Raw genomic sequence first — 16,604 nt, 5'->3', positions numbered from 1 at the left:
GCCTCCGCATTCCGGATTTATGATCCGGCGTAGTACCGAAACGTAAACGCTTCGCTGGCAGAAATCACTTAGCTGGGAAACCAAGCCAAGTGAAATAAACTGTTAAATGATTATATTACATTTTTGGTGGCGGCGACTAACAATAGGTTCGAGGGATTGAATTGATTTGCCGAATTCTTTGCCAGACGTCTCCATCTCTCCCCTTTTGTTTTGCCTATTTGCGGGTTAAACCCACTGGATCAGGTCGATCTGCCGGCATTAAACTGGTCCAGAGTCCGGCGACCGTCTGACGCCGTCGACTTTCACGATCCGGTTCAGAGCGGAGTGGAGTGACGTGAATAATACATAGAAAAATCGTAGTAAGATCTGGCGATTTTTTTTTGCTGGCCCAAAACAACTTTTAATTAATGCGAATTTGCCAGTGAAACAAACAAAACAAAAGCAAAAGCAAACGAAAACAAAAATAAACAAAATAAAAAATATGAAATACCAGCTAAGGTCGAAGCAGAAGAACCTGCACCTCCACCGTTGATTTCCAGATGGACCACGGGGCCAGGGCTGTACCATGACTAGGAATTCCCAGATTGTTGTTTTTTAATTCGTGTTGTTTTCAAAGCCGAATAAAATATTCATTTAAAGTTGATTGTTCGGCGCAGTTTTTTGGTCCACTTTTAAAACGATTTGTTTTGATGTTGCTTGACCGTTATCAAATATATCTATGAAATAAAAACGTTAATTGGGTCGTTACTGTTATTTAATATTTTATTCAAATTAATTAAGAAGTGAACAAACCACAAGAAATGATTAATCGTCATCATAATTTACCTCTTATACTAGTCGAATTCAAACTTAATGACATAATATGATAACTAAAATGTAAAATAACGTATTTTTAATACCCCCATTATAAATAATTTTAATAAAATAATGGTAAAACAGAAAAAAGTCCTCCATTTTCTATTTTTTGAAAAAGCTCTGCAGAAAAAAGTGTTGGAAAGCTCTCCATTATATACATATTATATGGCCGATACGCACTGTACCATAACAGCTGCTAACCAGCTGATAGTCGCACGCTAGCCAGCACTAAAAAGCTTGTCCAGGCGAAAACAGCGTTGCGTGATTTTTCCGTAATATTTCGTCAAATTTTCCGGCTGCAAATGCATTTACAGACGTAAGGCTGCGAACGGACTTGCAGAGAGTTGCAACCGAGTGCCTAGTGGGAAATTGGTTGAGAAGCGGGTGGAATTTAATTCGCAATTCGGACATCAACAGGTGCGGTCAGTAACCATGGCCGAGGTTAAGGACTGGCGGCCGTTTGTTTACGGCGGAGTGGCATCAATCACGGCTGAATTCGGTAAGGGGATAAGGGGCCCTGTGCGACAGCGTCACCAGATAGCTCCAATCGGCGATCGAATCTTTGTAAACAGATTGTTTATTGTAGGCACTTTTCCCATCGACACAACGAAGACGCGCCTCCAAATTCAAGGTCAGAAAATTGATCAAACATTCTCGCAACTGAGGTATCGCGGAATGACGGACGCCTTTGTCAAAATATCTCGCGAAGAGGGATTACGGGCCCTGTATTCCGGGTAAGAATCTGGTGTATCTTCAGCCATTCGCATTCACGTTGCCAGAGCATGGGCTCATCATGAAATGCTTATCTTACTCGGTCTGGGAAACGTGCCAGTCACATGTTCATTCGCTGGGGAGCATAATTAAAAAAGCATACAGTCAGGCATCCATAAATCAAATACAAAAATTACCAAAATAGAACTCCAAAGTTCTTGAGGAGGATTAGCTTTGTTTTGATAAAATATATTATATTTTGATTCCCGAATCGAAAATTTTATTGCCGTTTCGACTTATGGAACTTTGACTGTACAAACAGACATCCATTGATAATGCTTACTCACGGCAATCCAAAAATAAAAACCTGGATGGCGGCACTTTTAATCAGACGTTTGGTCAGCAAACTTTGCCCGGCCGCTAACCCATTAGACTTTGTCTCCGATAACACTGATAATAAGGCATCCATATACCTCCCACAGCATTTGGCCAGCCGTTCTACGCCAGGCCACCTACGGAACGATCAAGTTTGGAACCTACTACACTCTCAAGAAGCTGGCCAACGAGCGGGGTCTGCTAATCAACGAGGATGGCAGCGAGCGCGTATGGAGCAATATAATGTGCGCTGCTGCTGCCGGTGCCATCTCCTCGGCGATTGCCAATCCCACGGACGTACTGAAAGTGCGGATGCAAGTGCACGGGAAAGGCCAGCATAAGAGTCTATTGGGCTGCTTTGGCGAGATTTACAGGTACGAGGGTGTGAGAGGGCTGTGGCGGGGCGTCGGGCCCACCGCCCAGCGAGCAGTGGTCATTGCCTCCGTGGAGCTTCCCGTCTACGATTTTTGCAAACTGCAGCTGATGAACGCGTTCGGCGATCACGTGGCGAATCATTTCATGTAAGTCCCATGCCGGCTTACAATCAAGACACGAGTAATTTAATCGCTATTTTTGCAAATTGCAGCTCAAGTTTTATTGCCAGCCTGGGTAGCGCAATTGCCTCGACCCCCATCGACGTTATACGGGTGAGTAGAATTAGAGACCTGAACTATTCCGGACTAATCAAAGTTTACGTCACTGCAGACCCGCCTAATGAACCAACGACACGTGAGCATGGCCATTAATGGAGTGGCCACGGCGGCAGCTACTCCAAAGCTGTATAACGGCAGCCTCGACTGCGCCATACAGACTATTAGGAACGAGGGACTATTCGCTCTTTACAAAGGCTTCATACCCACGTGGGTGAGGATGGGACCCTGGAATATAATATTCTTCATTACGTACGAACAACTCAAGAAGTACTAGCAGCGGCGAATGGAACGCCGAGGGAATCCAAGTACAAGATGTATTTTAGCATTCAAACCAAAAAGATCTGCGCTACGGCCACATCTGGCGTAACCATTGGATCCTATATGACGCAGGGGCCTCACTGCAGTCTGCCTCATAATGCGGCTATTCAATAGCCGGAAACCTGGTCCAGTGCCATTTTGCCCTAGGCTTCAGGGACAACCATTGATCACACTTCAGATGTTGAAGTATTCAAGTATTTGCTTTTTCGGCGAATTTTCATCCCTTAGTATACTATTTTTCTTGCGAATCCTTTTCGCCCCATTGGGCCACCATTTAATTATATTGCATTTTTCCTAAGCTTTTAATTTAATTACTTAATGAATTAGTTCACGATAAAATATTTATGTGAGTTTGTTTCATACGTTGATTTGGTTAGTTCCAAGCGAATCTTTTTTTTTCAAAAGATTCGTGTAGCATGTGCAACATTGCTGTAAATATATGCATTTAGAAATGTGTGCACTGATTTTACCAAATACGGAATGTACAAATATGAAAATTTATTAATAAACTGTTTGTTGGAAATCTCAAAAATCAAAAATGTGTTTTATATTCTAAAGTTTAGATTCTAGAGATGGTAAAACTGAATTTTAAAATAATCGATTATGGAAGATCTTAATCCAAAATGGCGAGTGTTGTCGTCTGCAACTATAACACTTTCCACATAAGTTATTTTTATTATTAAATACAATAATGTTAATTATAACCGATTTTATGATTAGCATAAGGATTGAGGCATGTGGATTAAATATCAGTAATTTTAGTCCAAGATGAAGACTGGAAAGCTTCTTGCAGTGAAAATTTTGAGGTTAGGCTCTTGGTGTTGCCACCTGGACCTTTGAGTTATTGGCAGAAACGTGCTTTAGAATTAATCGAGACGCCGCAACTCCAAACACCAATTGCTTACCGCTTAACAAGAAAACGTGTCAGTTTTTATTTTATCTTGCACTGTTGTGTAATAACCTTTTCATTAAAAAGATCATCAAGGTTGCGTTGATATAATGAATAAATCTGCTCGTCAGAAGTTTATAGATGGAAAAATTTTAACTCAATACATCTTCTCACCTGGTTTCGGAAGTATGAGATCTCCAATGGCTTCGAGCGAGTCGAAAGAGTCTTCCCCGCCCCTCGATCTGGAGGACCTCTTTACTGCGACTGCTGAGGAGCTGAAGGAGCGAAAATCTCTTGTGTTGTGGCGTCGACCTGTAACAACCTTAAAATACGGATCATTGGAAGCCGGTCAGTTGCTTCTATCCTTTGCGATGAAGCTTCTCAATAGGTGGCTCTTGGGCAGTCTCCTGTTCTTGACCATCCTGTATTTTTTGCCCGGACCACATGAGAGTCTTGTTAGATTCTGTGAGAAGAACATGGCGTTTTCCATCTACTGGCTGGGCCTCGGAGTACTCTCATCCGTCGGCTTCGGCACCGGACTGCACACATTCCTGCTCTATCTGGGACCCCACATAGCATCCGTAACCCTGGCCGCATACGAGTGCCAGACTTTGGACTTTCCGACGCCACCTTACCCGGATAAAAAGATCTGTCCGCCAGTGCCTTATACTCATACGCTGCCAAATGTTTGGAGCATACTAAGCAAGGTCCGGCCCGAGGCATTTCTATGGGGCTTGGGAACGGCCCTGGGCGAGTTGCCGCCGTACTTTATGGCCCGGAGTGCTCGACTATCTGGGCAGGAGTTGGAAGATGAAGAAGAGGTAGAAGTGAGCGGAAGCAAAAATTTCCTGGATGGCGCTAAAGTGTTTATGGAGCGAGTTGTGCGACGCATCGGCTTCATGGGGATTCTACTGTGTGCCAGTGTTCCGAATCCCCTTTTCGACCTGGCCGGTATCACCTGCGGTCATTTTCTGGTGCCATTCTGGAAGTTTTTCGGGGCCACCATTATTGGCAAGGCCCTCGTGAAGGCCACATTCCAGCAACTGTTTGTTATTGTGGCTTTCAGCGAGGATCTGGTCAACAAGCTGGTGACAGGCCTGGGAGGGCTGCCGTGGATAGGTCCACCGATTCAGGGGATTATCAAGGATGTCCTCAAGAGCACTAAACAGCAAATGCACAGCCCCAACAAATCCGATGTCGTATTAAGCTTCAGCCTCGTGGTTCGAGCCTTTGAGCTGTGTGCCTTCCTCATGGTGGCCGCTTTCGTAGTATCCTTGATAAACTCCCTCGCCCAAATCAACTTCAAGCGTCGTCAGGATAAGGAGCGAAGTATGCGGAACTTGGAGCTGCTGCTGTATGCCGACAACTTGGCCACGGAGGCGATGACCGTTTAGAAGTCGGCCTACCGTTACGGAATCAATATATTTTGTAGTTCCGCAATGGAATTTAAATTTCTTACTTAACTTTTATGAGAAGCTTTCGATGTTGAAGTGTTCTTTAGATTTCTTATGGATCTTTTTTTATGTTTCTAATAAGTTTCCATTAACGAAATCGGTGTTAAAAATTGTTCAAAAATTAAAAGATTACCACCATCTTGCCTTCCCATTACCTCAATTAAAAGTGAATTTAACGTTTTATATTCTTTATTTTATTATAATTAGTTTCATTGGATTTGGGTTCTGTTTTTGTTTGCATTATTGTTGTTCGTGTTCGGTTTTTATGTCGATCTGTGTGGATTTTTGTGAGTTCATTGCCATCGTAATTATTATCATTGTACAAGTACATTTATATTCAACAGCAATTTAACACAAAGCTAAGCATTACTTTACGCGATCCCCTAGTTTTAGGTTTTAGGTTTATTCCTTCGATTTTCGATTAGTATGTCTCAATGTTATATTTTTTGTTGGGTTCTGTTGGGATGTGTTTGTGGCACATCATACGTAAAATTTCCATTATTTTGAGTTTAATCTTCAAACAAGGGCGTGCTCTAAACGAAATAAGGATATAAGTCAAGGGATACTCCCTAGAGGAGTACCAATCCAAGGTCGTACCTATGGCCACAATTTCTTCTAACATTTTTTGCACTACGATTTTACTTTTTCATGGCTCCTTTTTGGGGGTTTACCTAGTCGATCTGTACTTAAATACCTTTCACACCCATAGTTTTCAATCGAGGGCTTTGCGTTCTATAAACCAAAAATATAATGGCTTCCTACTTTGTTACTGGAGATTCTGGCATTTAACTCAAGAGATGTTGGTAAGCACAGGAGATTTGATCAGAATATTTTGTTGCTATTATTAAGTACATAGACACATGTACCATACACATATATATATATAATATATATAATAATTAGAGTTAGACTATTTTGCGGCAAAGTCTTTTGAGAGTTAGAGACTGTAGAAGGTAAAAAAATTAACCTTAACACATTGTAACACTTACACTCGGAAACGAAAAGCTCTCCCCACCCACTATCCCACTATCCCACATCCATATTCATATCCATATTCGAATCCTTAAATCATCTCTGGTACAAAACAACTGGGAAAGCAGGATGATCGAATTCAGTTCCCATGCCGATTGAATTGTATTTAGATAAATATATATATATATATGTATATTTTAACTATACTCATATACGACACCGTACTGAACGATAACGATATGATCTAACCGATTTTCACCAGTGGGGGAGTAGGCATGCGATTATGAGTACAATTACGATTAGATATTACAATACAATCTTGCCTAAACTTGTTACTTGACGCATAATTTTCAGTATTCAATATTCCTGTATTGCATAAATTAGCTTTGTGGTTATTCGGTTTCTTTTTTCTTTCTTTAGTATCATTTATTATCGTCTTTTTTTTTTTCTTTATTCTGTTTTTTTTTAAGTAATTAAGTTTAATTTTTTGCCGTGTGTGAGAGTGGTTTTTGGCCAAAACATCACACAAAACATACGTATATCTAATCAATGTGTTTTTGTGGCTGGTCTTCGCCATTCACTTCTAAAATTTGACGCCTAATACAATTTACTTATAATTTTCGGTTAAAAATTCAATATATCATACCATTTTCCTATAATTTACGATATAGTATAAGACGCTTGTTGTTTTACAAATCAAAGGAGGGGCGAAAGAAGGTTAAATAGAGGGAATTACTTTCAGCAGAAATTATGGCTAGTAGATTTGAAAATTTAGTTATCGGGGTTATCGGTTATCGGGACTAAAAGGGACATTTTATTACCGCTAAGTACAAAACTAATTTAATTTGACTTAATCGCATTGATCGGGCTGAACACATGCTCAGTGCTCAATTTTGCACTTAATTTTCATATTCATATTTTTTATATATATATTTAGTTTATAATTTCTGGCTTAGCAAACAAACAGTTTTGAGTTTTAGTTTATTTTTAGTTATTTGGGAAAAAGAAATTAGAGAACTAACCGGGTCTATGGAAGTATTTTGAAAGACAATTTCTTATATTTTTTTTTCAGCTTCTTACTATAAGTATTATTATTTAGATTCGCATCTGTATTTTTGTAGTATGTACGATATATGTATTTAAAAAAATATTAACGGCGGGAAGTACTACAATCATTTTGAAGCATTTTAGTTTTGGTTTTCTCAAGTATATAATGTTTCCTTACAAACATCGTCGTCGTCAATACATTAATGTATATATGATCGTTATCAATCGATTTTGTAGCAAAATGTTTCAACTTTTTCTTTTCACTTTAATGTATTTTTAATTTGTTAATTTTGTGTAGAATTTCTTGTTATTTTGGTTGATTGTAGAAATTTGTATTCGGACACATATTCTTTGTAGGTTAAAATGTACGCCACGTCCCATTATCAATTTAGTCGTATCAAAAGCAAAAAGTTCTCACTGTATTGTCCTTAATGTCTCAGAATATTTCCATTTTCGGTTTTCATTGATGAGGAATGAGTCTCCTGTCTAGTCTCTGGATGATCAGCCATCCGATCCATCAGGCAAATGCAGACTTCCAGCTGGACAATGGGAAGTGGGAGGTGAAATCGTATAGAGGTGACAGTAACTTTAGAATGACATTTTGGTTTTTTTTTAATATTTTTGTTGGTTTTTGTTTTTTATTATTTTGTTGTTCTATGTAAGTATATTGTCGACTACATATGTACATCCCTTGTTTTTGTTGATCTTCTTGTGTCCATTTTGTGATTCAGATTAGAATTCAGCTTAATTTTCATTATTTTTGTTATTGTGGTAAAAATTTGTTAAGATTCGGAAGTTTTATTTTAACGACAGTATACGGTTAATCATCTTCTGTTGAGCTTTAATACTTTTTACGGTTTCTGTTCACAATTCATTTAAATGCTTACGATTGTTTCTTTCAAATGTTAGTTGTTAGTTTACTATCCTTGAATCGTTATACAATAATTTTGGGGATATTGATCGCAACCCGCAATGCAAACTAAGTATTATTTAATCGAGGATCATTAATTGAACTCTAATTGCATTCTAAATTACCCTAAACAATTGCCAAAGAATTAAGAAATTAGGGGAGGTGACTCTTTTCTACTGTTTCGGGGATTTTGGGGAAAAGTTTGTTGTTAGCCAGCTTGCAGTATTAATCAGTTAAATTATATATTTATAAACTATTTACAAGTGCATTGGTTATCCGACAGAACTGGCACATTCTGCCCAATGCCTTCGAGATTCTGCTTGGGTACGAGGAGAAATCTCTATATAATACACCCTGCGCGGTGATGTCCACACTAATTGTTGTTAAATATAGTCATACAGTCCTGAAATTAAATATTACACTTAATACCAGTAGTTGATTAACATTAAGATTTACTCACTTCATTTAATGCTCTGCAAATATCCATAAATTTACTTAATAAAGTACAGATTATTGTGCTCAAGTCAAATATGTTCTTTCACAGTGATCCCCCGGTCTAGACGAACCATTCGTCCTTCTGCGCAGCGCCGGCGGCGTTGGCATTGTTGGGGTGTCCTCCAGCTCCGGCGAGATTCGTCTGACTGAGCCCGGCGGAGTTTTGCGAAAGATCTTGACCTAATTGACGGAATTTGCCAAGCACCAAATGGGACGGACTTTGGTGGCCATCTTCAAGAAGTTGTGTGGAGTGCGGTGGTACCCGGATGGTCCCGCAGGGTGATGCCAGTTTCCCGACGTCGGCAGTTGTGTGTGCTCCCGCGTCAGTGTCCCGCCGACACTGATGCCATGGTAGTGCAGATGTTTCGACGAACCATTCGTATCGGCATTGTGGTGTACTGTAATCGATAAGAATTCGGTTAGATCTTATTTGCACTGGAGTTTAGATCCAATTACTTACACTGGAGTGAGGTGTTCTGGTTGGTGGCATTCTCGTCCTGGCGACGGCACACGCAAATGGCCACCGCCACGATGAGAGCACTCAGGACGAGCAGGACACCAACGACAATCAAGACGAACCAGGTCATGTCCATGCCAAAGACAGTGCTACTCGTATCACCTAAAAAGATAATATTGGTGAGATTTAATCTATAAATATGTAGTGATTCAACTTACTCTGGCAAAGATTCTGGACCAGTTCATCGGAGTTGTCACCACAGTGGTTGACGCCGTCGCACAGCAGGTCCGGATGGATGCAGAACTCGCGGGTGGCGCAGGTAAAGTCCTTGCAGGTGTGCTCTGTAAGTGAAATTGGCTTGTAATGGGGATCTGGTTACCGACACTCTGGGAGTCTACACTTACTGGGATCCTTCACCGACGTAATCACCAACTTGAAACCGTTCGCATCCGTTCCCCAGCCATCGGTCACGTACTTCAGTGTCACAAAGTTCGTGCGCGTCAGGAGCGCGTTGACGGTGTTCTTGGTGTTCCGACAGGAGATGTCAATCTGGAAGTTGAATAACCACAAATTAGTATTTCCACCATCAATTACCATAACGAGGATTCGATTTTTAAATCGGATTACATCCGAAATAAGTAATTAATTTCTCTTCATTGAATGCCCAGCTAAATTATGGCCCCAATTCCTTAAAAATAATATTAAAATTGTGCTTAATGAGCCGTTATTATGGCGCCTGCCATTGAGCCGAAAACAATGCCGTGCCACACACAAGTTGCAAATTAAATCTAGGAAATTGAAGCCCCTTCCTGGGCGTGGCGTAGAAGGCGGAGACGGAGACGTGGCAACTCACTTTGATGGATGAGAGCGGAAAATACAAAAGAAGCTTTTCGGAGCAAAGCCAAAAGGGGCTGAGTGGCAATTTTTCGCATTTCGCCTTTCAGCTGGGACCCATCGATGAATTGGCAACCAACCCGCTTAAACTGAAGAGCTCTGATTCTGTGGTTAATTTCACATCAACCTATGTATGCAAAGTGTGCAGTGTACCATGTACCACGTACATACTGTTCAAACAGACTCATCTCAGGTAACACGGCGGGACAGGTGAGGCGATTCACTGGGTCATCCCGGATCCTCACTCCCGTGGGGCAGTCTGGGGCGCACCCGCATGCAAATGTGCAACAGCCTGAATGGCATAATGGAAATTAAAGCCTATTTGCATCCGTGAAAATACAAAGAACCCAAAGTAACTATACCTATATTTCAAATGGGTCCTACTTTGTTTTATAATTTGTGGTTTTTAAAAAGGGAACTATAAAAGGATAAACTGGAAATGCTTTAGAAAAATATAGCATTTGCTCCTGAACATTTTTATATTTTTAAGGATGAGAGCTCCTCTTTCATGTATTCTATTTATTTTATATTTGTATTCATTTGAAACTTTATCCCATGATTTACTGTCACTTGTATAATATATACCAGTTTCCTGTTTTTGTTTACAATTATTCGCGCTATTAATGTGCTGCTGAAAAAACATCATGATGCATTCATATTCATAATTGAGTTTTGCATTTAATTTTCAGAATATTGCGAACTTTTTCCACTGTCGTCTGATGGTTTGGTCACGTTATCGTCATCCTCATCACCGCCATTGCCACTGCCACCGACGTCGATGCCGTTGCTGTTGCCGTTGCCGCAAAGTGCAAAATGATGATGATGTCTACACCTCCGCTACCTCTCACTCATCCGAGGTCCTGGCGGCCCACTCCTTTGGCACGTGTATGCGTCACGTCGCCCGCTTCATCACCCAAACTGGAGTCTCTGCCACTGCCCCCTGGCTGTGTAAATTTGTAATGTTGTTGGTTTTGGCTCATGAAAGTTCCACTGGGGGTTCATCAACGTCCTCCCAGCACCACCCATCCCAAGTTGTGTGCGTGTCATCGTTGTAGGCTTTTGCTGCGGCTGCGGCTGCCTCATATGTGTGGTTGTAAGTGTATGTCTGCGCCTTCGACGTGCCGCGCTTTGTGGCATATATATTTTAATTTTGTTGCAGCCCCAAAATGCAAACTTTTCCCGGCATCGCTTTGTGTGCAGCCTGTCAGACTGGCGTCTATGTGAGCTGGAAAATTTTAATTTTGGATTTTTGCGGCTAAAAAACATCCAAACTCCAGTCCTCCAACCCACCGCCCACTCACTTTACTGCAGTGACAACTTCTTTTGTGACGAAACTATTTACATACATTCGTAAAATGGTATTTACCCTTACTTTTCTTTATTTAATTTTTTTTTAAAGCCTTGGTGTTGTGGTGGCCACTTGAAACTGGAGTCAAATTCATAAATCCTGCCGCAGAAAGTGTTTTTGAAACTTACAAAGCTGCTTAGGTGGCAAATACCGCAAGACGACTTTTGCATCTTCAAATATGCACAGAGAGAGTCTCGAAAGGATCTCGGAAAGGACTGCAAAACAAGTCACTCGACCAGATATATGTATCCGCTAAGATGCTTATAGAAATCATGACGATGTCAACTAAATAACAGCCGAAAGCTTCTTAGACTTTTGGAGTTTCTACTCAGTAGTTACTTTCAAGAATTAAAAGCAATAACTTCTTGGCTTTAATATTATGAAATTTGCTAGCACTTTTAGTTTAATTATGCTTCAAAAACAAGAAGCTAAAAAATCCTAATTTAATCAAAACAATTTTTTTTTTTGGCCACTATTAAATGATCCACAAATTACAGCTTCCGGCGGGCGATGAGTGCGTCTTAATTTGACGGGCGGAGGTGCCACCATTGACTTCGACTGAAATAAGTGGATTCCGGTGATTCAGTGCCTCATCCATTCTCGTTTTTTGAGGGCGTACGTGCGTTCTGGCCTTGTTTGATTTAAAGGTTGTGGGCCAGGCTACAGGCTACAGGGCACAGGACACCGGCTATTGGACCAGGGCCACCCTCTTCTGTTTCAAGGGCCATTGAATGATGGCGCCTGTTGAGCTTGGCTGTTGTCCTTGTTTTGGTCCTTAATATCGCCATCGTCGACGCTGATTTGGCAGAACGTCGATTTTACGATACTTTCGCTTTTATGGCCCTTTCAGTCACCTCCCAACTTATTTACGATGTGGGGGTCGTCCTGCTCCCTTTTTGGCTAATAAATGTCATTCGACTTCGCATCCCATGTACAAAGGACCTCTCATAATTATGGTTAATTTTCCTGCCATCGATATTGACGTGACTCGTTGGGAAAAAGAAGTGCCGCTCTTTGTCTTCTCGTCAGAGAAATGCAAAAACCAAGCCAATGACTTCTTTACGAGCACAATTTAGGTGCAATTTCGTCTCGGTCGGCGGCTCGAGGCTCCTGGTCCTGCATACAGGTCCTGGCAATGAAGTGGCTATAACTTTGCTTTCATTTCAGCAGTTTGGAACTGCAATTCCAGCGTTTTAATGGCCATACTTTGAATTTAGATGGGGTCAAAGTTATATTAACTTTGTAATGATGTGAGTTTTGAATGTACGAGGGTACTTTTTTTAAAGAAAAAGTCTTAACTCTTATTGAATATTTTCATTATTAAGTGTTTTTTATTTATTTATGATTCTTTATAATTTTAATTTAATAATTTCTTAGTCCTTTAATTTTATAGTATCAAAATCTAAACGAGGCGAACTGTCTCTTCCACTCAAAAGTCGGACGCTTTGATTTTCCCGGGAAGATGTCAGAACTTTGGCAGTGGCCCAGTGTCATAGCCTCCGCACAAGAGGCACCACTAGAGCCGCCACCACACCACTACAACTAACACCAGTGAGGAGGAATTGGGTCGCGCCACACAGGCGACAGAAAGCGGCTAAAACATTTTTGTTTTTCAGCTTTGGCACATTCAGTTTCAAGGTTTACCCTGGAGAGGGAGAGTGAATAGTGGGCGGGATGGGACGGACGGACGGGAGCTCTGCCTTGGCTGGCATTTTTCTAATTTTCTAGTTGAACATTTTTTATGCATATTTTTTTAGTGGCACTGTCGCTGTCGCTGCCTCTGTCCCTGTGCTGTGCTGTGCTGTGTCGCTTCCTTTGGCAAATAAAGGATTTGGCTTATGCGCGCTCTATTTGTGGCCACTTTCCTTGGCTCACATAGCAGACCGCATTAAATAATGTAGTGTGGGTGGGAGGTTGGGATTGGGGGTTTTATTTTGGGGGTGGTCGAATGAAAAATGGAAATTGTTGCTGATAAAATCACAGTAAGAGTGAGGATGGAGGCTATCAGGAGAAGAAGCTGCAACAGAAGCTGTTGGAAAACTGGCAAACTGGCAACTGGCAGCTGGCGTCGCATTGCAGCCGCAGTGGCAACCACCGCCCACAGAACCCACCACCCACCTGCCGCACGACATCCTTACTGGCTGTCATCGTTGCAAATGCAGCGACAAAATTATGCCTGCATGTGAGTATTTGTGTGTGTGTGAGTGCGGAGTATGTGGAGCATCCCATGTTGGCTGAACGGAAGCCCCACAGGGATTGAACCTAAAATGTCAGAAGCATCAACGTGATCTGGATAATGCGGTAGCTGCGGCAGTCACTCCCACTTTACCACTATGCCACTGCCACTACCACTACCACTTCCCTTCCCACTGCCAACAAATTGTGGTGCAGTCCCATCGCCAAAGCACCCACTGAACCACCCACTACCCACCCAACCGCCTTCGACTGTCGCAAACTAAGCAATGATTGGCCTTAACTATCGACATGTGATGCTAGTGCATATTTGCATACGAGGATATATGTGAGGATGTAAGGATGTGTCTCGTCATCGGATTCCTTAAACGTTACTTAACCGGGATACAGCTCCAGGGATGTGGCATGTAATCGATAGGGGAATGTACATACATATATGCCACTGGGTCTGCAACCGATTCCCAGTATTAAGATTTTTCCAGAGAGAATTGTTAAGGGAATTGAGGCAATTTAAGGATGCTATAACAGCACACACATGTCCCTAAAATGCAATGATATCAGTCATTAAACCAAAAAACCATATTATGTAACATTACATTGCTGCATAAACAAATTAAATAGAAATTAAATGTGTTTACTCTTTTTTTGCCGTAGTGTATATGAGAATATTAGACTGGAGGCTCATTTTTTTTGGTCTGCACGTTGGCAAATGTTTCCGTAATGAAGGTATGCAAATAAATGAATATGTACATTGATGTCCTGGCCCCCCATCTGGGACAAATTAAATACACATTAGCCCACACCGCAGGCGCAACTTATCAGTGGGCTTCAATGGCTAAATAAATAAAGCAAAAATCTATAAATAAATATTTATATTTTTGTGGAACTGATAGACTTTTTTTTTGTGAATATTAAATGGCTTTATTTGATTACGAAAATGGAGAAGAAACATCACTTAATTCACTTAGCATAGCATACATATATGGGCGCACATTTGCATACATATCATTCTGCCATGAGTGATTCTAATTTGAATTGCCCGTTTCACAGTTCACTTCGTAATAATTCAATCTACTGTATAGCAATATTCTCGATACTCCCCAGATACAGATACAGTGCACACACATTCCGAATGCACATAATTACACTTCTGTCGACTCTTCCCCATACACCACCCGTCCACCACCCACTCACTCACCAAGAACTCTCGCCGGGAATCCTTCAGGAGATTGCTCCGTATGCGTTTCGAGTTGCAATTTAATTGTTCACACGGAACTGGTTGAGTCACTCAAGTGATTAGCTATTTCCAATGATTCAGTTTCAACTGATACACTGGGAATATAAAAGGATAATAGAGACACTCTATTAGAGACTCTTTACCTTCTACCATATAAATTGCTAATGGGTTAAGTCATCTCCTTTTGTTCTTAAAAATTTAATATAAAATCAAACTTCTTAAGCTTCACCTTTTTCCCAAAGTGAAGCCCCCTTTGGCTTCTCGGTTATGGAATCCATTGAACCAGTTCCCCGCTGGCATTTCGATTTGCATATGCAAATCAGCTATCTGGCTAATAAAAATGTGTGGCACGTAGCTCTCCCACGGGCGTGTTTTATATATACCCAAGACAGATTTCAATGCGCCGGAGCCTCTGCCATAATTACTGCAAAGGATTTCCTATCAATCCCATTGACTCACCTTGGGCGTAGAGACGGCATGGGCCCCGTCGTAGACCAGCAGGTGATCGTTGCAGTCCAGTTGCAGCATATCGAAGCGCAGCATGAACCGCTGCAGCACCGAGTGCGTCTGGAAGGTGATGATGCAGTCCAGGTTGCGTTCGTTCTGGGACCAGAGTACGGCGCCGTCAATCTTCCGGTACAGCTGCTGCAGGAAGTGGTTCTTGCACAGCGATTGCATGTAGTCTGGAAAATAAATAACACAAATTAGTTTCCAATTTAAGGATAATTATTTTCGTTAAAAAATTGAGAAAAATGCAGGGAAGGACAATATGGCCCACTGCGAAGCCCATATCTTTGCCAATACTAATCCGATTCTTGGGCGGAAGGGTGGGTGCATTTTCTAACAATCTACGCCAAAATCTAAAAACAAAATATTTTTTAGAATTTTTGTCAAAATTTCTGGGGAGTCCCCTTTGAAAGTTTTGAAAATGCATGGAGGGGCAATATTGCCCACAGCGATGGCCATATCTTTGGCAATACTGATCCGATTCTTGAGCGGAATACCTTTATCGATTTGCGAATTGATTCCCCATCAATCTGCATTAAAATCTGAGAACGAAATATTTTTTAGATTTTTTGTCAAAATTTCTGGGGGGTCCCCTTCGAAAAGTGTTAAAAATGCATCGAGGGGCAATTTGGCCCACAGCGATGGTCATATCTTTGCCAATACTGATCCGATTCCTAAGAGGAATACCTTTATCGATTTGAGAATCGATTCCGCATATATCTGCATTAAAATCTGAGAAAGAAATATTTTTTAGATTTTTTGTTAATATTTCTGGGAGATCCCTTTCGAAAGTGTGTAAAATGCATGGAAGGACAATATGGCCCACAGCGAAGGCCATATCTTTACTGATCCGATTTTAATTCGGAATGTTCTAATTAATTTTTGGATTCTCCATCAACCTTAATCAAAGTCAATGTATACATTTTGTATCTCCTACAGAGCTTAACAATAGAAACCGTCATATAACCGCATGGGAATAAAAACTTATTCTTTTCCTGAATTTAGCATTCCGGTCTTGTTTTTTTTTTAATATTTCCGTAACCGATATAAGTGTATATATGTGTAATTCTATAGTGAGCCAGGAACTCCTTCTCCATTCCCGCCTCTGCCCTTACACGTCTGTGTGGACCGTCTCCGTTGGCAACTTCCTTTTGGCTTAATGGCGTTGCGGCGTCTCGTGCGCTGCGCCGGAAAATGTGCACTTAAATTTTAATGGAAGGATGAAAAATTCATTTACGCTTCGCTTCGCGTATTACTTGCACATGTTTCCCTGCTCACTAGTTGCGTTT

At 41.1% G+C, this 16,604-nt stretch overlaps 3 protein-coding genes across 3 annotated transcripts in view; 2 read left to right on the top strand and 1 right to left on the bottom strand.

Moving 5' to 3' along the window:
- Window positions 1–1,060: 1,060 nt before the first annotated feature.
- On the top strand, window positions 1,061–3,444 carry LOC6507909 (mitochondrial uncoupling protein Bmcp). Its single transcript, XM_001956545.4, has 5 exons — window positions 1,061–1,354; window positions 1,442–1,589; window positions 2,049–2,462; window positions 2,528–2,588; window positions 2,647–3,444. The coding sequence occupies exons 1-5, from the start codon at window positions 1,288–1,290 to the stop codon at window positions 2,866–2,868; spliced, it is 912 nt and encodes a 303-aa protein (XP_001956581.1). The 5' UTR covers window positions 1,061–1,287; the 3' UTR covers window positions 2,869–3,444.
- A 469-nt stretch (window positions 3,445–3,913) lies between these two features.
- LOC6507910 (vacuole membrane protein 1) lies at window positions 3,914–5,438 on the top strand. The gene has a single exon (XM_001956546.4). The coding sequence runs from the start codon at window positions 3,990–3,992 to the stop codon at window positions 5,193–5,195; it is 1,206 nt and encodes a 401-aa protein (XP_001956582.3). The 5' UTR covers window positions 3,914–3,989; the 3' UTR covers window positions 5,196–5,438.
- A 1,788-nt stretch (window positions 5,439–7,226) lies between these two features.
- Window positions 7,227–16,604, bottom strand: part of LOC6507149 — a 29,790-nt gene continuing 20,412 nt past the window's right edge. Inside the window, exons 3-8 of the mRNA XM_001956547.4 lie at window positions 15,268–15,491; window positions 9,541–9,685; window positions 9,355–9,477; window positions 9,140–9,298; window positions 8,645–9,077; window positions 7,227–8,587 (exon numbers count right to left, since the gene is read on the bottom strand). Of these exons, the coding sequence (XP_001956583.2) occupies window positions 8,860–9,077; window positions 9,140–9,298; window positions 9,355–9,477; window positions 9,541–9,685; window positions 15,268–15,491 (869 nt within the window). The 3' untranslated portion in view covers window positions 7,227–8,587; window positions 8,645–8,859. The remainder of the gene's footprint in view (window positions 8,588–8,644; window positions 9,078–9,139; window positions 9,299–9,354; window positions 9,478–9,540; window positions 9,686–15,267; window positions 15,492–16,604) is intronic.

The sequence above is a fragment of the Drosophila ananassae genome, chromosome 2R (assembly GCF_017639315.1).
Source record: "Drosophila ananassae strain 14024-0371.13 chromosome 2R, ASM1763931v2, whole genome shotgun sequence".
In the NCBI taxonomy this organism is placed as follows: domain Eukaryota; kingdom Metazoa; phylum Arthropoda; class Insecta; order Diptera; family Drosophilidae; genus Drosophila; species Drosophila ananassae.
This window is presented reverse-complemented; position numbering and strand designations above follow the sequence as displayed.

What these genes read in the sequence shown, in the direction of transcription:
- LOC6507910 (XM_001956546.4), top strand. Translation starts at nt 3,990, where the DNA reads ATGAGATCTCCAATGGCTTCGAGCGAGTCGAAAGAGTCTTCCCCGCCC.
- LOC6507909 (XM_001956545.4), top strand. Translation starts at nt 1,288, where the DNA reads ATGGCCGAGGTTAAGGACTGGCGGCCGTTTGTTTACGGCGGAGTGGCA. An exon ending in ATCAATCACGGCTGAATTCG is followed by an intron (nt 1,355 to 1,441) that starts GTAAGGGGATAA and finishes TGTTTATTGTAG; the next exon opens with GCACTTTTCCCATCGACACA. An exon ending in CCCCCATCGACGTTATACGG is followed by an intron (nt 2,589 to 2,646) that starts GTGAGTAGAATT and finishes ACGTCACTGCAG; the next exon opens with ACCCGCCTAATGAACCAACG.